Below are 23,772 nucleotides of genomic sequence, written 5' to 3'. Positions count from 1 at the left end.
GTACTCCTTCTGGTATAACTGAATGATTGACTTAAGGAATCTCTAAGTGAGAACATGGGATAAAGTGAGTGGCAGTATTTTTTTATATTTTATTGGGATCCCCATTAGCTGTTGAGAAATGACTAAGGACACAAACGCCATTGAATAGAGTGCAAAAATAAACAATTCCCTAAATATATTTTTTAAATATATATATATAGAGGCTATGAGAGAAGAGCAGGGGGTTTTCTCCAAGACCCATACGGCACTTCAGGTTTCAGCAGGTGTCAAACACTTTGATTGATGGCTGCCAGCGTGACGTCATATCGTTGGGGGGGTGGTGGAGTTTTTTTTTTTATAAGAGGTAATACAACGCTCGGTGTGGGAAGTAACCTATAGGCCGGCTTACCGAAAGAATAAGAGGAACACTCAATCATTCATGGTGCAGCTTTTGTCAGTCTGTGCTTACTGGCTGCGTAGACTACTGGCACAGATCGGAAAGAGTGGTAGCCTAGCCTATTCCTCTAAATACATTATTTACGCAGCAGCGGATTGCTAGGTAGGCTAATATCACCACAATCACGGATACTGGCACAGTCCCGCTGGCTGATTCATTAACAAAAATGAAACAAATATGTTATGTTTTACTTTATTTTTGACAGTCAAATAGACAAAAACACGCATTATTTTTCTGTGACAGGCTGCGATGTTCACGGCGGCATATATTATTATGGTAAGTGCTCTCGCTGTGTTGTGATATCTTGTGCCTTTGTAGTTATTCAATGGATGGGCCGATAGATGTAAAGATAACGCTACACTTGCTGAGCAATAGGCTACTCACTGGCTCATGTTCATTAGCTGTTTTCACGAGTAGTACATTTGGGAAAACACTTAGTTTTACGGCATCTTCTTTTTATTTCTTTTTTTATTTTTATCTTTAGGGGTTTTGAATGTTTTTGTTGCGATAGGGGCGTTACAATGTAGCCACAACCACACACAAAGGCAGACGCAGACCGGTTCATTGTACTACAGTAGCCTACACTATCTCTTAGAAAATGTATGCATTGTTTTAACGGACCCCAATATTATAATAAGGATAATAATAATATTTTTTTAAAGAACATGGAATAACAACATTTTCTCACATTTTCTCTCATACTAATGTTTTTTCACACTAACAACTACTTCTACTGCTTATGGAGCTACAGGCTATTTTACAACTGGCTAACACAGATTCGAATGCCTCAATCAACTATGTTTTTTTAGGAATTATACTTGCGTTACGTAACGACAGAACTATGAAATAGAGGACAGCGCGCACCGCAGGCGTCATATCCATTAGCCTGCCCTATACGTCATTTATAAAGTTAGCCAATACCTTCCTGTAGATCCAGTGTCAATATCCTCGTTTCCATAGATAGAGGGAAAATAGCACAGAACAACAAAGAACATATAGCATAAAACTAGCATAGAACAAGAGCATATTAATTGTGTATTTCACTGAAAGATCACTATTATTATGTGGTAAAAGACTAAAGCTTACGTTTGTGATAGTAGGCTTTGACACAGCAGCATTCTTGAGCGCATTTACCAGGTTGGAACTGAGTAGCGATTTAAATGCCCAATTGGAGCAAGTGAAATTTAATAAATATCCTGTCCTCATATCAACTGATTTAAAACAATAGCAACATTTTGGCCTATGTCATATTGTATCCCAGTATTTACCTTATAGTCCAAGTTATAGTCCAAGTCCAATATCATATCTAGCTATTAATTCATTTGAATGTACAAAATATTTATATTAAAAATAGGCTTTTTGGTGATGTCTAGATTATTCTTCCACTAGGCTATGCAGCATTTGCTCATTCTGTTCTTTGCAGCTATTACATTAGATCCACATGTAGGAATCAAATGACACCAAGTAAAAGTAATGTGTCAAAATGAACAGTGTGAATAGGAGGCAACATTTTATCACTAGTTCATATTGAAATGTGACACATAAGATATTTTTTGCATTTAATGTGTAACTTGCTTCATCTTGGCCCTTCTTCACAGAAGCAGCAGGTATGTGATGGTGTCCAATAGCTGTGTCCAGTCTAGAGGGAGCCGGTGCCACGCTTCGGCTCCACAGGCACAAGGCGGCCGGCAGCTAGATTACTGAGGGATTACACGGACACTCGTTAACTCAATGCCACAAAACCGAGTGGGAAGTCTGGGAACATCGACCAGGGAGGGACTGAATGGGCGGTCGGCCAACTGACTGACAGACGGGAAGAGCAGGATCCTCTACAATCTCTGTGAATGTAACTCTCAGCTAATTTCACCAGCGGGAGTTGAGCTGGGATCGCTCCGCTAGGATCAGAGACCAGTGCTGAATGTCTGCCTCTGCCATCCAGCGCATCTATCTGTAGCAGGCACAGATGGTGGGGTGTTGCTATGACAACACTTGCCCTGCACCAGGGTGTGGAGTTGTCTCCTTACTTGCTCTACTGTCTCTGATATGAGGTAGATGGAGACACTGTATACCTATTTTATTTACACTTCGTTCAAGAGTGATACACTCTAAATTCTATGGAGCTCATTCCAGGAAAAGCGTAATTGCAATCAAATCCCAGGCATATTCATGTTTCGCCACATGCACAGGATACAACTGGAGTATAACAGTACAGGATACAACAGGTGTATAACAGTACAGGATACAACTGGAGTATAACAGTACAGGATATAACTGGAGTATAACAGTACAGGATACAACTGGAGTATAACAGTACAGGATACAACAGTACAGGATATAACTGGAGTATAACAGTACAGGATACAACAGGTGTATAACAGTACAGGATACAACAGGTGTATAACAGTACAGGATACAACAGGTGTATAACAGTACAGGATACAACAGTACAGGATATAACTGGAGTATAACAGTACAGAATACAACAGGTGTATAACAGTACAGGATACAACAGGTGTAGAACAGTACAGGATACAACAGGTGTATAACAGTACAGGATATAACTGGAGTATAACAGTACAGGATACAACAGGTGTATAACAGTACAGGATATAACTGGAGTATAACAGTACAGAATACAACAGGTGTATAACAGTACAGGATATAACTGGAGTATAACAGTACAGGATACAACAGGTGTATAACAGTACAGGATACAACAGGTGTATAACAGTACAGGATACAACAGGTGTATAACAGTACAGGATACAACAGGTGTATAACAGTACAGGATATAACTGGAGTATAACAGTACAGGATACAACAGGTGTATAACAGTACAGGATACAACAGGTGTATAACAGTACAGGATACAACAGGTGTATAACAGTACAGGATATAACTGGAGTATAACAGTACAGGATACAACAGGTGTATAACAGTACAGGATACAACAGGTGTATAACAGTACAGGATACAACAGGTGTATAACAGTACAGGATATAACTGTACAGGATATAACTGGAGTATAACAGTACAGGATACAACAGGTGTATAACAGTACAGGATACAACAGGTGTATAACAGTACAGGATACAACAGGTGTATAACAGTACAGGATATAACTGTACAGGATATAACTGGAGTATAACAGTACAGAATACAACAGGTGTATAACAGTACAGGATATAACTGGAGTATAACAGTACAGGATACAACAGGTGTATAACAGTACAGGATACAACAGGTGTATAACAGTACAGGATACAACAGGTGTATAACAGTACAGGATATAACTGTACAGGATATAACTGGAGTATAACAGTACAGAATACAACAGGTGTATAACAGTACAGGATATAACTGGAGTATAACAGTACAGGATACAACAGGTGTATAACAGTACAGGATACAACAGGTGTATAACAGTACAGGATACAACAGGTGTATAACAGTACAGGATATAACTGTACAGGATATAACTGGAGTATAACAGTACAGGATACAACAGGTGTATAACAGTACATTATTCAACAGGTGTATAACGGTACAGGATACAACAGGTGTATAACAGTACAGGATACAACAGGTGTATAACAGTACAGGATATAACAGGTGTATAACAGTACAGGATACAACAGGTGTATAACAGTACAGGATACAACAGGTGTATAACAGTACAGGATATAACAGGTGTATAACAGTACAGGATACAACAGGTGTATAACAGTACAGGATATAACAGGTGTATAACAGTACAGGATACAACAGGTGTATAACAGTACAGGATACAACAGGTGTATAACAGTACAGGATATAACAGGTGTCTAACAGCACAGTTAAATGTTTACCTTGGGATCTCTTTCCAACAATGCAGTGATAATAATAATATAGATAGTAATAATATAGATAATAATAATATAGATAATAATAAAATAGATAGTAATAATATAGATAATAGTAATATAGATAACAATAATGTAAATAATAATAGAACATAGAATACAACATGTATATTGATCTATTATCTATTCTATTGCAAAATACATTACAATATAAAGTAATTACCATTTTACAGATGGGATTATTATACCTACAGTATATGTATGTTTGATTCCAGTAATTTTATTTGCTTTGTTATCAAATCATGAATGATCCTTTCTGATTTCTAGACCTCATCATGCAATAACCAGTGGACACCAGTAGTCAGCTGAGCCATGGCAAAACAGGACTCCTCACTGTTCCTCCACGGCTTTGACCTGGGGGGACACTTCATAGACCCCCGGCCTCTGGGCAGCGGTGCCACTGGTCTGGTTCTGTCTGCTGTGGACAAGCGCAGCGGCCAGCGGGTGGCTGTGAAGAAGCTGGTGATGCGTGACGCGGTCAGCGTGAAGCACGCCCTGCGGGAGGTCAAGATCACACGGCGCCTGCAGCATGAGAACGTGGTGCGCGTGCACGAGGTTCTGGGCCCTTACGGCCACCCGCTGCCTCGCGACCCGGCCCAGCTGAGTGCCCTGTACATCGTCCAGGAGTGCATGGAGACGGACCTAGCTAAGCTGCTAGAGCAGGGACCACTTCCCGGTGGGCACGCCATTTTGCTCTTCTACCAGCTACTACGAGGCCTCAAGTTCATCCACTCAGCCAACGTGCTGCACCGCGACCTTAAACCAGCCAACGTGTTCCTCAACACAGACCAGCTACTGCTCAAGATTGGAGATTTTGGCCTGGCCCGAATCGTTGACCCACACTACTCCCATAAGGTGAGACTACAGTAGGCTGCCATTAGAAGAGAATAGCTAGCTCGGGGTCTGTATTCATAAAGCATCATAAAGTCTCTCAGATTAGGGCTGATGTAGGATCAGGTCCCCCCTGTCCAGGTCTTCTTATTCATTATTATCTGAAAGCCAAAACTGATCCTAGTCCAGCACTCCTACTCCAAAACGCTTCATGACTCAGGGCCCAGGAGTATTCTGTGAACAATGGATAAGTAAAGAAATAAAAACAACAGTAAAAAGAAAGTGCAAAATAACAGTAGCGAGGCTATATACAGTAGCGAGGCTATATACAGTATCGAGGCTATATACAGTAGCGAGGCTATATACAGTATCGAGGCTATATACAGTAGCGAGGCTATATACAGTATCGAGGCTATATACAGTATCGAGGCTATATACAGTATCGAGGCTATATACAGTATCGAGGCTATATACAGTATCGAGGCTATATACAGTAGCGAGGCTATATACAGTATCGAGGCTATATACAGTATCGAGGCTATATACAGTAGCGAGGCTATATACAATATCGAGGCTATATACAGTAGCGAGTCTATATACAGTATCGAGGCTATATACAGTAGCGAGGCTATATACAGTAGCGAGGCTATATACAGTATCGAGGCTATAGACAGTATCGAGGCTATATACAGTATCAAGGCTATATACAGTAGCGAGGCTATATACAGTAGCGAGGCTATATACAGTAGCGAGGCTATATACAGTAGCGAGGCTATATACAGTAGCGAGGCTATATACAGGCACCGGTTAGTCGGGCTAATTGAGGTAGTATGTACATGTAGATATGGTTAAAGTGACTATGCATATATGATAAACAGAGAGTAGCAGTAGCGTAAAAGAGGGGTTGGGGAGGCGGGACAATAAAAATAGTTTGGGTAGCCATTTGATTACTTGTTCAGGAGTCTTATGGCTTGGGGGTAAAAACTGTTGAGAAGCCTTTTTTGTCCTAAACTTGGCACTCCGGTACCGCTTGCCATGCGGTAGTAGAGAGAACAGTCTATGACTGGGGTGGCTGGGGTCTTTGACAATTTTTAGGGCCTTCCTCTGACACCGTCTGGTGTAGAGGTCCTGGATGGCAGGCAGCTTAGCCCCAGTGATGTACTGGGCCGTACTCACTACTCTATGTAGTGCCTTGCGGTCGGAGGCCGAGCAGTTGCCGTACCAGGCAGTGATGCAACCAGTCAGGCAGGATGCTCTCGATGTTGCAGCTGTAGAACCTTTTGAGGATCTGAGGACCCATGCCAAATATTTTCCCCTAAGGGGGAATAGGCTTTGTCGTGCCCTCTTCATGACTGTCTTGGTGTGTTTGGACCAATCTAGTTTGTTGGTGATGTGGACACCAAGGAACTTGAAGCTCTCAACCTGCTACACTACAGCCCAGGATTTCTCGGTCCTCCTTTTCCTGTAGTTCACAATCATCTCCTTTGTCTTGATTATATTGAGGGATAGGTTGTTATTCTGGCACCACCCGGCCAGGTCTCTGACCTCCTCCCTATAGGCTGTCTTGTTGTTGTTGAGGATCAGGCCTACCACTTTTGTGTCACGCAGTTGTGGGTGAACAGGGAGTACAGGAGGGGAGTGAGCACTGAAGGGCTCCAGTGTTGAGGATCATCGTGGCAGATGTGTTGCTACCTACCCTCACCACCTGGGGGAGGCCCGTCAGGAAGTGCAGGATCCAGTTGCAGAGGGATGTGTTTAGTCCCAGGATCCTTAGCTTAGTGATGAGCTTTGAGGGTACTATGGTGTTGAACGCTGCGCTGTAGTCAATGAATAGCTTTCTCACATAGGTGTTCCTTTTGTCCAGGTGGGAAAGAGCAGTGTGGAGTCCAATAGAGATTGCATCATCTGTGGATCTGTTTGGGCGGGATGCAAATTTAGTGGGTCTAGAGTTTCTGGGATAATGGTGTTAATGTGAGCCATTACCAGCCTTTTAAAGCACTTCATGGCTACAGACGTGAGTGCTACGGGTCTGTAGTCATTTAGGCAGGTTGCCTTAGTGTTCTTGGGCACAGGGACTGTGGTGGTCTGCTTGAAACATGTTGGTATTACAGACTCAATCAGGAACATGTTGAAAATGTCAGTGAAGACACCTGCCAGTTGGTCAGCACATGCCTGGAGCACACATCCTGGTAATCCGTCTGGCCCCGAGGCCTTGTGAATGTTTACCTGTTTAAAGGTCTTACTCATGTCGGCTACAGAGAGCGTGATCACACAGTCTTCTGGAACAGCTGATGCTCTCATGCATGCCTCAGTGTTGCTTGCCTCGAAGCGAGCATAGAATGGATTTAGCTCGTCTGGTAGGTTCGTGTCACTGAGCAGCTCTCGGGTTAGAGTCCCGCACCTTGAAAGCGGCAGCTCTACTCTTTAGCTCAGTGCGAATGTTGCCTGTAATCCATGGCTTCTGGTTGGGGAATGTACGTACAGTCACTGTGGGGACGACGTCCTCAATGCACTTATTGATAAATCCAGTGACTGATGTGGTGTACTCCTCAATGCCATTGGAAGAATCCCGGAACATGTTTTAGTCTGGGCTAGCAAAACAGTCCTGTAGTTTAGCATCTGCTTCATTTGATCACTTTTTTATAGACCGAGTCACTGGTGCTTCCTGCTTTCATTTTTGCTTGTAAGCAGGAATCAAGAGGATAGAATTGTGGTCATAGTTATCAAATGGAGGGCGAGGGAAAGCTTTGTATCCGTCTCTGTGTGTGGAGTACAGGTGATCTAGAATTTCTTTCTCTCTGGTTGCTCATTTAACATGTTGATAGAAATGAGGTGAAACTGATTCAAGTTTCCCTGCATTAAAATCCCCGGCCACTAGGAGCGCTGCCTATGGGTGAGTGTTTTCCTGTTTGCTTATTTCCTTATACAGCTGACTGAGTGCGGTCTTAGTGCCAGCATCTGTCTGTGGTGGTAAATAAACAGCCACGAAAAGTCTGGATGAAAACTCTCTTGGCAAATACTGTAGTCTACAGTTTATCTTAAGAGACTTTACTTCAGGCTTGCAAAATCTAGAGACTTCCTTAGATTTCGTGCACCAGCTGTTGTTTACAAATATGCACAGACTGCCGCCCCCCTCGTCTTATCGGAGTGTGCTGTTCTATCCTGCCGGTGTAGCGTATATCCAGCTAGCTGAATATCCATGTCGTAATTCAGCTACGATTCCGTGAAACATAAGATGTTACAGTTTCTGATGTCCAGTTGGTAGGATATTAGTGATCATACCTCGTCTAATTTATTGTCCAGTGATTGCATGTTGGCAAGTAATATTGACGTTCATGGCAGCTTTCTCACTTGCGGTCTGCGGATCTTTACGAGGCACCCCGCTCTGTGTCCTCTGTACCTGCATCTGTTTCTCTTGCTAATAACTGGGATGTTGGCCTTGTTGGGTGTCTGAAGTACATCCTGTGAGTCCTGCTTGTTGAAAGAAAATGTTTTGCCTAATCCGAGGTGAGTGATCGCTGTCCTGATATCCAGAAGCTCTTTTTTAATAAGATATGGTATGGTAAGATATGGTATGGTATGATAAGATATGGTGGCAGAAACATTATGTACAAAATAAGTTACAAATAATGCGAAAATAAACACATAATAGCACAATTGTTTAGGCGCCCGTAAATCTGCTGCCGGAAGAAATTTTTAGACCAGCTCCTGGCCCGACATGTAAGTGGAGATATAAAAGATGAGGATACCACCGGTTGATTTAAGACTGCAGGATGTCTGCACTTATTCACTGTCGGGTCTGTTATAGCCAGTGCTGCTGGAGTTGAGCTCCTTTCTCATTCCACTTCGTAGACTGCTTTTAGAATGCTTTTAGGATTCATTGTACCAATTGTTTGTATTTGCAGTTGTGGCACACAACTCAAAACCAGAAACCACAATTGGTGGCTGGAAACTGAGCAAAATTAGCATTATCTTTACGTTTCACAACAAATGTACTTCATTCCCAAACGCTACAGCATTCACCCATATTAAGAAGCCTCTTTGAGCCTGTTTTTTTTGTGTGATCGTGCTGCATGTATGACCATGTCCTTGAACCAAGTCTGTTGGCTCCTGTAGACTGATGATTCTCTCCTCTGCATGACTGCATTTGCATCCGGCTATAGCTAGTACTACAGCAGAGCTTTCATAACCTTGTCCAAACATGTCCTGTTAAATTAATAACAAATTAATAATATAATAATTGGTGGGTAATTATATTTGTCCTATTTCACACACGTACAGGTGTGCATTATACAAATGTGTGATTAAAAAAAAAAAATCCATATCCCAACTCCCCATGAGATGCACTCTTAGAGTAGGGTCACTGCCAGAGTCAGCCATTATCAACGGCAACCCTGGAGCAATTAGGGTTAAGTGATTTTCTCTAGGGCATATCAACAGATGTTTGGCCTTGTTGACTGGGGGATTGGAACCAGTGACCTTTCAAATGCTGGCCCAACACTCTAACCACTAGGCTACCTGCTGCCCCAAGTTGCTGGCCCAACGCTCTAACCACTAGGCTACCTGCTGCCCCAAGTTGCATGGCCCAACGCTCTAACCACTAGGCTACCTGCTGCCCCAAGTTGCATGGCCCAACGCTCTAACCACTAGGCTACCTGCTGCCCCAAGTTGAACCATTACCCTGTCTGTTTTTTCTTATTGTGGATTAGGCTCTGAGAGATTCATCTGACAGTCGACTTCTCTGCTGTGCTGCTTTATTGTTGTGGTGGAACACAGTGTGTTACACCAGCAGGTCAGTGAGGGCCCAGTGAAGGGGAGCTTTGTCCTGGCCGGGCCCAGGCCCAGAGATCTGAGCACGGGGCAGCAGGGTGCAGACAGGGAAAAGAGATGGATCAGGCTGTGAGCAGGACAGGAATAACAGACTGGCCAAGAGTGTTGCCAGAATAACAATGGGCAATGCTGTGTTCTGGGGATGGTGAAATCAAACAAAAAGCTTCTATGCTGCTCTTATGCAGTGGAGTGTGAGACAAGCCATCTACAGAGCATTCTGTGTCTGGCCTCCTCTGGCCCCGGCCTCCCGGACCCACACTTATCATCAGAGTATGTGTGTATGACCTCAGGGTGTCATGTGTCAGAGACAGGTTGGTGGGAGTTGAGTTTCACTTCAGACTTTAAAGCACACGTCAGGTTTTATGCACTTTCAAGATGGACATCGGCGTAAAAAAAATGCCCCGGGGCGATTCCTTTTAAGAACCAGGAAATTGCCTGTTTCGTTTCTCTCCCTCTTACATTCAGCGTGCCCTCTCTCCCTCATGACCGAACAACGTCTATTCACACAGCTACTCCTCAGTCCAGACAGAGTGTGTACCCAGCTACTGTACTGAATGTTTAGTAGTGAACTCTAACAGTCCTGTGTTGATTCAGAGAGGAGAGAAATACAGTGTATCCAAAATGGAACCCGATTCCCTTTATAGCTGCACCACTATTTCCTAGTGCACTACTTTTGACTAGAGCTTATATGGCTGGTCAAAAGTAGTGCCCTATATATATGGAATTTGATGCCATTTCAGACACAATTATAGAGTCTATAGGGCTCCCAAGTGGCGCGGCTGTCTAAGGCACTGCATTTGAGTGCTAGAGGTGTCACGACAGACAACCTGGTTTGAATCCAGGCTGTATCACAACCGAACGTGATTGGGAGTCCCATAGGGCGGCGCACAATTGGCCTAGCGTTTGGCCGGGGTAGGCCGTCATTGTAAATAAGAATTTGTTCTTAACTGACTTGCCTAGTTAAATAAAGGTAAAAAATAAAAAGTCTACCAGAAAGCTCTGGTGCTCCACATGCCATGCCAGCCTTGCAGGGGGCTTACTTAGAGGGAGGCTGGCAGGCCAATGCTCCAAGCTGGGATAGTTCTTATCTTGGTAAATTGCAAGCAGTGAGGTGGAGTAGGAGAGGATACTTGATAGTGCCACGATCAAGAGAATGTTTCATCTAAAAATAAACTTGCAGACACGGCGATGACAGGAATTTGGCATCAGCCTCAAATCTAGAGGTATTTGACAGGTGACACATCCATTTTTAACTGCTCATATCGCTTGAAGTCGCTTGTCTCACGACTGTAAGTAAGCCTGTCAGTCTGTGGCAGAGTGTTGGCAATAAGCATTATGTTGTCATCAGCCCTCCCATTCTTTTGCAAGTGTTGGCGTTATGACAGAAACTTTGATTGAAGTGCTAACGACACCTGAATAACGCCTCCTTACTGTCAAAAGACTCAATAAAAAAATATAGAAATCGGATACGTCCCAAATGCATCGTATTCTCCTCATTAGTGCTCTATTTCTGACCAGAACCCTATGAGCCCTTGTCAAAAGTAGTGCACTATAAAGGGAACACGTTGCCATTTAGGACACATCCATAAAGCTATCATTGTAAATCTGACTCAGCCTTTGGAATCATCAGTGACTGACTAAACCGTGCTTTTGGAAGTTAAGCAGAGATTTGACAGATTGCTTAATCAGAGGAGGCCCATCTGAATCTCTCTACCTGCTGAGCCAACCCTGTCAAACTCCACAAATTATTAATCACCTGGAGAGTCAGGGAGAGGGGGAGGCGGTGAGAAAGGAGAGAGGGAAAGGAGGGAGGGAAGGTGGGAGGGAGGGAGGGAGGGGTGAAATGAAGTACAGTTGGGGAGAGGGGGAGGCGGTGAGAAAGGAGAGAAGGAGGGAGGGAGGAAGGGTGAGAAGGGTGAAATGAAGGACATTTGGGGAGAGGGATGCTTTAAGGCTGTTTTAGCTGCTTCTCATCAAACATTGAGCAGTGCTCCGTCATTCATTTTGTCCTAGACCTGGCATTCCGGTACCGCGTGCCATGCGGTAGTAGAGAGAACAGTCTATGACTGGGGTGGCTGGGGTCTTTGACAATTTTTAGGGCCTTCCTCTGACACCGCCTGGTGTAGAGGTCCTGGATGGCAGGCAGCTTTGCCCCAGGGATGTACTGGGCCGTACGCACTACCCTCTGAAGTGCATTGCGGTCGGAGGCGGAGCAATTGCCGTACCAGGCAGTGAGGCAACCGGTCAGGATGCTCTCGATGTTGCAGTTGTAGATCTCAAGACCCATGCCAAATCTTTTTAGTTTCTTGAGGGGGAATCGGCTTTGTCGTGCCCTTTTCACGACTGTCTTGGTGTGTTTGGACCAATCAAGATTGTTGTTGATGTGGACACCAAGGAATTTAAAGCTCTCAACCTGCTCTACTATAGCCCCGTCGATGAGAATGGGGACGTGCTCGGTGCTCCTTTTCCTGTAGTCCACAATCATCTCCTTAGTCTTGGTTACGTTGAGGGATAGGTTGTTATTCTGGCACCACCCGGCCAGGTCTCTGACCTCCTCCCTATAGGCTGTCTCGTTGTTGTCGGTGATCAGGCCTACCACTGTTGTGTCGTCAGCAAACTTAATGATGGTGTTGGAGTCGTGCCTGGCCATGCAGTCATGGGTGAACAGGGAGTACAGGAGGGGACTGAGCAGGCACCCCTGGGGAGCTCCAGTGTTGAGGATCAGCATGGCAGATGTGTTGCTACCTACCCTCACCACCTGGGGGCGGCCTGTCAGGAAGTCCAGGATCCAGTTGCAGTGGGAGGTGTTTAGGCCCAGGTTCATTAGCTTGGTGATGAGCTTTGAGGGTACTATGGTGTTGAACGCTGCACTGTAGTCAATGAATAGCATTCTCACATAGGTGTTCCTTTTGTCCAGGTGGGAAAGGGCACTGTGGAGTGCAATAGAGATTGCATCATCTGTGGATCTGTTTGGGCGGTGTGCAAATTGGAGTGGGTCTAGGGTTTCTGGGATAATGGTGTTGATGTGAGCCATTACCAGCCTTTCAAAGCACTCCATGGCTACGGACGTGAGTGCTACGGGTCTGTAGTCATTTAGGCAGGTTGCCTTAGTGTTCTTGGGCACAGGGACTATGGTGGTCTGCTTGAAGCATGTTGGTATTACAGACTCAATCAGGGACATGTTGAAAATGTCAGTGAAGACACCTGCCAGTTGGTGAGCACATGCTCGGAGCACACATCCTGGTAATCCGTCTGGCCCCGCAGCCTTGTGTATGTTGACCTGTTTAAAGGTCTTACTCACGTCGGCTACGAAGAGCGTGATCACACAGTCGTCCGGAACAGCTGATGCTCTCATGCATGCCTCAGTGTTGCTTGCCTCGAAGCGAGCATAGAAGTGATTTAGCTCTTCTGGTAGGCTCGTGTCACTGGGCAGCTCGCGGCTGTGCTTCCCGTTGTAGTCTGTAATAGTTTGCAATTCCTGCCATATCCGACGAGCGTCGGAGCCGGTGTAGAATGATTCAATCTTAGTCCTGTATAGATGCTTTGCCTGTTTGATGGTTCGTCACAGGGCATAGCGGGATTTCTTGTAAGCTTCCGGGTTAGAGTCCCGCACCTTGAAAGCGGCAGCTCTACCCTTTAGCTCAGTGTGAATGTTGCCTGTAATCCATGGCTTCTGGTTGGGGTATGTACGTACAGCCACTGTGGGGACGACGTCCTCAATGCACTTAACTTTGCTCCGTCCGTCCATCATTTAACAGTGCTCCATCCGTCATCCATTGGCAGAGAGTGGAGGGGAGGGACAGAGAGGACAGGAAATGCTTGCATTGCACTGGGGTTGCAATGCATTAAATTCAAGAGCCTGCAGAGGTCGCTCGCTGTGAATGTATTGTTATAAACCAGTGGCTGTGTTTTCATAATCTCTCACTGTCTCTTGTTAGGTGTGTGTGTGTGTGTGTGTGTGTGTTTGTGTAATGTGTGTTATACATTAAAAAGGGAGCTGCTCTAACGAGATGAAAACAGTGTGGCGCTAGGCAAAACAGCTTTAGAGACCACATCAATGAAACCACATCAAACCACATCAAGAAACAGTAATTGGATAATAAATGATGACAGAAAAGGCTTTTTCTCTGACCTTCTCTTCCACCATACTATTTCTAGATCCACTGTAGATGACCTGAAAAAGAACACTGTCTTCTATACACTCTTAGAAAAAAGGATTCCCAAAAGGGTTCTTTGCGGAGGTATAGGGTTCTACCAAGAACTATTTTGATCAGAAGAACCCTTTTTGGAAGACAAGGGTTTTTTGTAAGTCAAAGGGTTCTACCTAGAACCTTTAACATCCTAATAATATTTTTTTTATGATTCTTTGGAAGGCAAGAAGTGTCCTACATAGAACCAAAATTAATATTTCCCAGCATGCTCTATTGCATGGAGATTTTCAGAATTGTTTGTTTTACTGTAATATCTGTGTTTTTGCATGTACTGTATACTGATTGGTTGGTTAATTTTATGCTACACAAAGAAACTAATCCAATCTGTTAGTAATTGGATTTATTGCACCCGTTACTGAGATGGTTTGTTCCAGTTTAAATGATTGAGGTCATCTAAATTCTCAATCGTCCCAACCCTGGCAGTCATTCTGAATGCAAGTTGTGGGTGATTACCAATTCCAATTGTTGGATATCCTAAATCTGGCTGAATTTCAATAGGAATTACCCATAACTTTGCAAGCCAGCATAGCCAGTGGATTCCTAAGATCAATGTGTTAGGGTATAACTAGGCCCTCAAATAATGGCCATATATGTAATGTATTGTCATAAATTATACAATTTTAAAGGCTAACAAGGCTCATGGCTTCTACCTGTTCATTGTGGGTTCTAGATAGAACCCTCTGCAAAGGTTTCTACCCAGCACCAACAAGGGTTACCCTAAGGGGACAAGCCAAAGAACCCTGTATGGTTCTACTTAGCACCTTTCATTCTAAGAGTGTACCTGTAATGGGTGAGTGTGAAGAGTTGGGGGAAAGCTGTACAAACGCCATCCAGACACTTTAGCAAATGAGCCAGGAAAATGTACATCGGTGTTAATTTCCTTGTCATGCTTACCCTGTGTGTGTTGTTGTCTGTGTGTATCGGCCAGGGCTACCTGTCAGAGGGCTTGGTGACTAAATGGTACCGGTCTCCGCGCCTGTTGCTCTCACCCAACAACTACACCAAGGCCATCGATATGTGGGCAGCTGGCTGCATCCTGGCAGAGATGCTAACAGGCCGCATGCTCTTTGCAGGTAGGAGTCTGTAGAGGTGGAGAGATGTGGATATGAATATGATATGAGACAGATGGATTGAATGATTCATGATTTAGATAAACGGAGGGTATTACCCATTTGTTTTTATGCTGTTGGGCAGTACAGTCTTTTTGTCAAACTAGGATATTTTTGATCTAGTGAAAGAGTAAGTCTACTTTGCTAAACTTTTTTTTGCATAATACAGAAATTGCCATTTGCCTGTCTGTCTGTTCTCTATCCAATCACAGCTCAATAGTGTACGCCTAATTGTTAATAAAGCTAAATGATCCAGGATATGGACTGTATCCCAAATGGCACCCTATATTGTGCACTATATTTGACCAGAGCCCATAGGCAGAGCACTACAGTGCATTCTGAAAGTATTCAGACACCTTGATTTTTTCACATTTTGTTAAGTTACAGCCTTATTCTAAAATGTATTAAATAATTTTTTCCCTTCATCAAGGCTCCCGAGTGGTGCAGCGGTCTAAGGCACTGCATCTCAGTGCTGGACGCGTCACTACAGACCCTAGTTTGATTCCAGGCTGTATCACAACCGGCCGTGATTGGGAGTCCCATAGGACGGCACACAAACCCTAACCCAGTGTGGTTAGGGTTTGGCTGGGGTTTTGGCCGGGGTAGGCCGTCATTGTAGATAAGACTTGGTTCTTAACTGACTTGCCTAGTTAAATAAAGAAATAAAATCAATCTACACACAATACCCCATAATGACCATAAGGTTTTTATGTTCTCAAATGTATTAAAATAAAAAACTGAAATATGACATTTACATAAGTATTCAGACCCCTTACTCAGTACTTTGTTGAAGCACCTTTGGCAGTGATTACAGCCTCTTCTTCGGTATGATGCTACAAGCTTGGCACACCTGTATATGGGGAGTTTCTCCCATTCTTGTCTGCAGATCCTCTCAAGCTCTGTCAGATTAGATGGGGAGCTATTTTCAGGTCTCTCCAGAGATGTTCGATCGGGTTCAAGTCCGGGTTCTGGCTGGCCTACTCAAAGACATTCAGAGACTTGTCTCAAAGCTGCTCCTGCGTTGTCTTGGCTGTGTGCTTAGGGTTTTTGTCCTGTTCGAAGGTGAACCTTCGCTCTGGAGCAGGTTTTCATCGAGGATCTCTCTGTACTTTGCTCCGTTCATCTTTCCCTGGATCCTGACTAGTCTCCCAGTCCCTGTCGCTGAAAAACATCCCCACAGCATGATGCTGCCACCACCATGCTTCACCGTAGAGATGGTGCCAGGTTTCCTCCAGACGTGACGCTTGGCAGTCAGGACAAAGATAATGTTTTTTAGTTAATCCATTTTAGACTAACAAAATGTGGAAAAAGGGAAGGGATCTGAATACTTTCTGAATGAACTGTATATAAGGGATAGTGTACCATAAAAATATAGCTGCAAGCAGCCATGGTGGGTTCAAGCCCTATAACACTACAGTGCCACCATCAGGACAAATACGTCTAATTTTCCTATGATTAGCTACTTCTGTACCCCTTAATACGCTTGCCAAATATCAGAACTCAAAACTCAAACACATTATGCTTTTGTTGGATATTGGACCATTTTGATGTTCACTAGGCTTTGTGTCGTGATAATAATTTGGTCATGTAACACATGATTTTATCCAGACCTGTTGACACATATTTAGTGTGTGGTCTGTCTGCAAATTCAACCTATGACCTTCTCAGTAGCCTGCCCATTAGTCGCGAGGGTGTAAAACTTTTCTTATCGCAGAAGCCTGCTCCGACCATCCTAATACCCGTCTTTGAAAACTCACTACTTCTAGTACTACCTTATCCTCAAACTTTCAACACTAACCTTTAACAATTCAAACTTCTGAACTTCTACCATAAAAAAGATGAAGCAAGACACAATTTTTCTTCAGGAAAATGACCTTTTCTAGTTTTAGAATCATAATGCTTCTTTACTTCCTGGTTCCTCCTGGCTTCCTGCATGGTTCCTCCTGGCTGCTCTATACGCAGGAGCCCATGAGCTGGAGCAGATGCAGCTGATCCTGTATACGGTGCCTGTGTTGAGGGAAGAGGACCATCACGACCTCCGGCAGGTCATCCCCTCCTACGTCAGCCACGGTTGGAGGGTCAGGAGGTCCTTCAGAGAACTACTACCTGAAGTCGATGCAGACGGTGAGAGGGATGGGGTTGAGGGAGAGCAGCGAAAAACTCTTCAACTAAGATCAGATGGCACCTTTATACTATACCTCCCTGAAACAATCAACAGTTTCTGTTAAATGTTGGAGTTACTAAAAATAACAAGGACATATGTCTAACTAATGTTTTGTCTCAAATTCATGATTGTCTTATATTCATATACAATCGATTTCCTGATGCTATATGACCTTACTGGCAGCCAGGTACTGTATATGCATGCATCATTTGAAAGCCTTTTCTATTCTCCGTTCCCGTCTCTTTCTCCACTAGCCATAGACTTCCTGGAACGTATTCTGACCTTTAACCCCATGGACCGGCTGACGGCAGAGGCGGCCCTGTCCCATCCCTTCCTGCAGCAGTACTCGTGTCCCCAGGACGAGCCCATGTCACCCCAGCCCTTCCGCATAGAGGACGAGCTAGATGATAGCCTGGTCACGGAGCCCGGCCACAGCCACAGCCAGGCCTCTAGCTCTCACTGGGACAGGTGTGTGTCTAGCCTGGTCTCAGATCTGTTTGTACTGTCGTGTCAACTAGTGACAAGGAATTAACATGACACGGAACGGAGCAAATGGAATGGCATCAAACACCTGGAAACCTTGTATTTGTTGTATTTGATTCCATTTCACTGATTCCGCTTCAGCCATTACCACGGGCCCGTCCTCCCCAATTAATGTGCCACCGACCTCCTGTGGTGTCAACCACAGAGATACATCAACATTGTACTATGCCATTAATTTCTGTTGAATTCTATGGTGTCAGTTACACTTCACACACTACAGCAGCCATATTGAGGGGGAACAGCACAGTGACACCACGTAAAGAGAAAGAGATATCATGTTCTCGAACTGCACACAACAGATACACCACAACAAGCCATCAACAAAAAGCATCAACAAAGAAAGCAACCCCACAATGAGCCCTAGGGAATAAGCACATGACGATTTTAAAGAAAAGTCCAAATAAAGTTTAGTAAAAGACAGCGACTGGATTCATTGGCTTCCGGGAGAGCCAGGGAAACGCTGTGTGGAGGTTAACAGAGAGCCAGGGAAACGCTGTGTGGAGGTTAACAGAGAGCCAGGGAAACGCTGTGTGGAGGTTAACAGAGAGCCAGGGAAACGCTGTGTGGAGGTTAACAGAGAGCCAGGGAAACGCTGTGTGGAGGTTAACAGAGAGCCAGGGAAACGCTGTGTGGAGGTTAACAGAGAGCCAGGGAAACGCTGTGTGGAGGTTAACAGAGAGCCAGGGAAATGCTGTGTGGAAGTTAACAGAGAGCCAGGGAAACGCTGTGTGGAGGTTAACAGAGAGCCAGGGAAACGCTGTGTGGAGGTTAACAGAGAGCCAGGGAAACGCTGTGTGGAGGTTAACAGAGAGCCAGGGAAACGTTATGTGGAAGTTAACAGAGAGCCAGGGAATCGTTGTGTGGAGGTTAACACGTTGAACCAATGTGGAAAATATGTTGAATTGGGGTCTGTGCCCAGTGGGGTATGTGTGTGAGAGAGAGAGAGTTTAAAGGTGACACCAAAATGGTCTTCACCTCAGTAGACTGAAATGGCAACGGCGATGTTTCGTTGACAAGCTCTTTGTTTCCACTGTGCAGATATGATACCAGCCTGTCATCAGACCTGTACTGGCAGCAGCAGGGTGGCTGTCAGTGCATGCCTGGGGTCTCGGAGGTGGTCAACTCCAAAGAGGAGGAGGTCCAGAGAGATCCCAGGGCAGGTTCCTACCCTCTGTTGGAGGAGGCCCAGGTGGACCCTCGCAAGTATTCCCACAGCAGCTCTGCCGAGCGCTTCCTGGACCACTCCCACTCCTCTCTGGTGCGGGCCTGTGGGGGCGGGGCTTATGCTGAGCTGGACTGTGGTCGCTCCTGTGACTACAAAGTGGGCTCCCCTTCCTATCTGGACAAGGTTGCGTGGAGGGACGGCAAGCCGCAGCACTACTCCGAGCCCAAGCTGATCCTGGACCTGTCTCACTGGAAGAGGAATAGCCAGCTTCCTGTGCCTGAGGGGCCTGAGCCTAGAGGGGCCAGCGTGAAGGAGCTGCCTGTCGAGGAGACACCTTGGGACCTATTCCAGGAGATCTCTCGCTGGGTGGAGAGCACACAGACTCGCCTGTCCTGCCCCAGCCCACCCCAGGAACCCCTGTCCTCCGCCAGCCCACCCCAGGAACCCCTGTCCTCCGCCAGCCCACCCCAGGAACCCCTGTCCTACCCCAGCTCACCCCAGGAACTCCTGTCCTGTCCCAGCCCACCCCAGGAACTCCTGTCCTGCCCCAGCCCACCACAGGAACCCCTGTCCTGCCCCAACCCACCCCAGGAACTCCTGTCCTCCGCCAGCCCACCCCAGGGACCCCTGTCCTTCCCCAGCCCACCCCAGGAACTCCTGTCCTGCCCCAGCCCACCCCAGGAACCCCTGTCCTACCCCAGCCCACCCCAGGAACCCCTGTCCTACCCCAGCTCACCCCAGGGACTCCTGTCCTGCCCCAGCTCACCCCAGGAACTCCTGTCCTGCCCCAGCCCACCCCAGGAACCCCTGTCCTCCGCCAGCCCACTCCAGGAACCCCTGTCCTACCCCAGCTCACCCCAGGAACTCCTGTCCTGCCCCACCCCACCCCAGGGACCCCTGTCCTTCCCCAGCCCACCCCAGGAACTCCTATCCTCCGCCAGCCCACCCCAGGAACCCCTGTCCTACCCCAGCTCACCCCAGGAACTCCTGTCCTGCCCCAGCCCACCCCAGGGACCCCTGTCCTACCCCAGCCCACCCCAGGAACTCCTGTCCTCCGCCAGCCCACCCCAGGAACCCCTGTCCTACCCCAGCTCACCCGAGGAACCCCTGTCCTCCGCCAGCCCACCCCAGGAACTCCTGTCCTCCGCCAGCCCACCCCAGGGACCCCTGTCCTATCCCAGCTCACCCCAGGAACTCCTGTCCTCCGCCAGCCCACCCCAGGAACCCCTGTCCTACCCCAGCTCACCCCAGGAACCCCTGTCCTCCGCCAGCCCACCCCAGGAACTCTTGTCCTCCACCAGCTCACCCCAGGAACCCCTGTCCTACCCCAGCTCACCCCAGGAACCCCTGTCCTACCCCAGCCCACCCCAGGAACTCTTGTCCTCCACCAGCTCACCCCAGGAACCCCTGTCCTACCCCAGCTCACCCCAGGAACCCCTGTCCTACCCCAGCTCACCCCAGGAACTCTTGTCCTCCGCCAGCCCACCCCAGGGACCCCTGTCCTACCCCAGCTCACCCCCGCTGCCCCCTTTTCCCACCTCTCTCCCTGCCCCACTCTTTCACAGTTGTTCGCCGGTCATACAGCCAACACCTGGACTGGACAACCGTCACACACTCAGCCCGCCTGCCGCGTCCCATTCCCCTCCCTCCCTGTTGCCCTGTTCTCCCTCGTCTCCTCCACCAATGTCACCTCTCATTCCTTCGTCGATTCATGAGCCCCCGCAGACTCTTCCCTCCAGGGGCCAAGGGGGCCCGTTTGACCTAGACATGTTAATCTCTCGAGCGCTGAAGCTCTGTGGTCAGAGTGAGGACCTGGGGGGAAGCCCAGACGGGGCCAAACGGGCCAACGTCAAGAGGGTACCTAGACTCCCGGAGCACCGGCCACCCCCACCTCAGACTCCCAACTCCTAATAGGACCTAGGTCCAAGTCTACCACAGAGGGTGCTGGTAGACTGTGGGAGCGGCATTTAAGGCTACCACAGAAAGCACAGGTAGACTGTGGGAACTGCTTTTAAGGCTACCACAGAAAGCACTGGTAGACTGTGGGAGCTGTTTAAGTCTACCACAGAAAGCACTGGTAGACTGTGGGAGCTGCATTTAAGGCTACCACAGAAAGCACTGGTATACTGTGGGAGCTGCTTCCAAGGACTGTGGTATACTTAGTAAGACTTGCCTTGTAAAAAGCACGAGTTGACTCACACCCAAAGTAATAAGCGAGGTGCTGACTAACAGAATAGTAAACGTATGGAGAAACAGTCTATATACTGTATACTCCCAATGATTACTCCCAGTGTAAAATAGATGTTTTTACCCGTTATCATTGCGCTGTGCAACTTTTCATAAGTTGCCTTGACACTGACCCTTCTCACCTCACTTAAATGAATGGTGCTGGTCCTTTGGATCAGAGCAGGAGGCGAGGAGAGAAAAGTGAGGATCAAGATCCGTTAGCTACAAACAACATAATGAGCTTCCGATGGCTTTGCTACTGCATACAGTATGTCATTGAGGTCACTGCTGTAAATGAATGTATGTTTTACAGAATCTAACGGAAAGTAGTAAGCCTATGGAGTAAGCCTATGGAGTAAGCCTATTGAGTAAGCCTATGGAGTAAGCCTATGTAGTAAGCCTATGTAGTAAGCCTATGTAGTAAGCCTATGTAGTAAGCCTACATACAGTATGTTGCTTGAAAGCAGCAACTGTACTCATTACAAGAATGCCTGCAAATGATCAACAGTTAGGTGGAAAGAGGAAATTCCAGGTATTGCATAGCAAAATCGCTTAAAGACAACGCAGCCAGCTATATTTGGTTATAATTTTGTTGAAATTACTCTTTCAAACATAACCCTTTAGGTTGTTTAGATATCTTCTAGATGTGAGTAACTATAGATCTTCCTGCAGCAAATACTTAAGAAGAATGATACGAATATCTTCCATTGAGTGGGAAGTATCGCCTATAAGGAGTCTGAATGTATTTATAGATACACATCTTAGCATAAGAACAGTTAGCTCTGGTCCGTGGCATTAGAGCCCCTTCCTCTACTAAGGCATGTGTTAATGGAGGAACGCGCACTAACAACCTGGACCAGAGTTAAATAACAGTCAAAGGGAGATGGTCTCTGGGACTCATGTAATGAGGTTTTACTGTTGAACACTGCTGCTGTTATTTCAAACAGTATGCCTTGTACAATTGTATACATTGAATTGCTGTTTCAGAAAGCATCTTCCAGATGCCAGTAATGGTTTGTTCACAGTTTAAGGTTGAGTACAGCTTTTGGGGATTTATGTGTGTGTGTGTGTGTGTGTGTGTGTGTTATTATTTAGCTGAAAAGGAGTTTTCTCACGGTAATGCAGTAAGATATATCTGTCTCGTACCTGCACACCCACGTTGTCATCACAGGGAGGTATACTTAGAACAGTGGCAACGCGGTAGTCAGCCTAGCTGATATCCAGCTGATGACAGAAAGCCTAAGGAGTAGTCATGCACAAGGCCATGCAGCAAAAAGGCCACACACTCATCAAGCACTCAAAACTCTTTAGGCTGCACCCCAAACAAACAAACGGCACCCAATTCCTATATAGTGCAATACTTTTGACCAAAGCCCTATGGACCCTGGTCAAAAGTAGTGCACTGTAATGGGAATTGGGGTTTGCCATTGGGGACGTAGATCTTGTCTCGTGCTTTTACCATTGTTACTACTATTCAATGACAGCTACCGTTCTAAAATGGTTGGATTTCATAATGATATACTCTCGAGTCATGAGAAATGTATTATTGCACAATATCACATGACATTGTACAGAGGACATAATGAGCTAACATAGTCAATTCTGGGAATTGCAGGGTGCAAACTATCTTCAGAGCAGAGCGAAGTTTTAATAACAAAAGCACATCAGACAGACATTGCCAGGGACCAGGTTCTTAAAAGCCAATTAGGCTTCATGTGCAGTGACAGACGTAATCTGGGCCAGTCCATTATATTTTACTGGTAAAATAACAGTCAGCAATAATGTCAGTACCAGTCAAAAGTTTGGATACACCTACTCATTGCAGGGTTTTTATTTATTTTGACTATTTTCTGCATTATAGAATAATAGTGAGGACTTCAACACTATGAAATAACACATATGGAATCAGGTAGAAACCAAAAAGGTGTTAAACAAATCAACATTCATTTTAAATTTGAGATTCTTCAAAGTAGCCACCCTTTGCCTTGATGACAGCTTTGCACATTCTTGGCATTCTCTCAACCAGCTTCATGAGGTAGTCACCTGGAAAGCATTTCAAATAACAGGTGTGCCTTGCTAAAAGTTAATTTGTGTATTTTTATCCCTTCTTAATGCATTTGAGCCAATCAGTTGTGTTGTGACCAGATAGGGCTGGTATACAGAAGATAGCCCTATTTGGTAATATACCAATTTCATATTATGGCAAGAAGAGCTCAAATAAGCAAAGAGAAATGACAGTCCAACATTACTTTAAGACATGAAGGTCAGTCAATCCGGAACATTTCAAGAACTTTGAACGTTTCTTCAAGTGCAGTGGCAAAAACCATCAAGCGCTATGATGAAACTGGCTCTCAT

General features: G+C 45.8%; 1 protein-coding gene across 1 annotated transcript; it reads left to right on the top strand.

Annotated features, from left to right (window-relative positions):
* Positions 1 to 355: 355 nt before the first annotated feature.
* LOC110525243 (mitogen-activated protein kinase 4) lies at positions 356 to 23,319 on the top strand. The gene is made up of 7 exons (XM_036979366.1): positions 356 to 712; positions 2,035 to 2,484; positions 4,606 to 5,193; positions 15,139 to 15,283; positions 17,282 to 17,443; positions 17,738 to 17,951; positions 19,065 to 23,319. The coding sequence occupies exons 3-7, from the start codon at positions 4,651 to 4,653 to the stop codon at positions 21,100 to 21,102; spliced, it is 3,102 nt and encodes a 1,033-aa protein (XP_036835261.1). The 5' UTR covers positions 356 to 712; positions 2,035 to 2,484; positions 4,606 to 4,650; the 3' UTR covers positions 21,103 to 23,319.
* The last annotated feature ends 453 nt before the right edge of the window (positions 23,320 to 23,772 follow it).

The sequence above is a fragment of the Oncorhynchus mykiss genome, chromosome 6 (assembly GCF_013265735.2).
Source record: "Oncorhynchus mykiss isolate Arlee chromosome 6, USDA_OmykA_1.1, whole genome shotgun sequence".
Lineage (NCBI taxonomy): Eukaryota > Metazoa > Chordata > Actinopteri > Salmoniformes > Salmonidae > Oncorhynchus > Oncorhynchus mykiss.
The sequence above is the reverse complement of the archived record's forward strand: the minus strand, read 5'-3'. Positions and strand labels throughout refer to the sequence as shown.

Coding starts and splice junctions, on each gene's coding strand:
- LOC110525243 (XM_036979366.1), top strand. CDS start 4,651: ATGGCAAAACAGGACTCCTCACTGTTCCTCCACGGCTTTGACCTGGGG. Junction 5,194..15,138: donor ACCCACACTACTCCCATAAG/GTGAGACTACAG, acceptor TGTATCGGCCAG/GGCTACCTGTCAGAGGGCTT. Junction 15,284..17,281: donor AGGCCGCATGCTCTTTGCAG/GTAGGAGTCTGT, acceptor CTCTATACGCAG/GAGCCCATGAGCTGGAGCAG.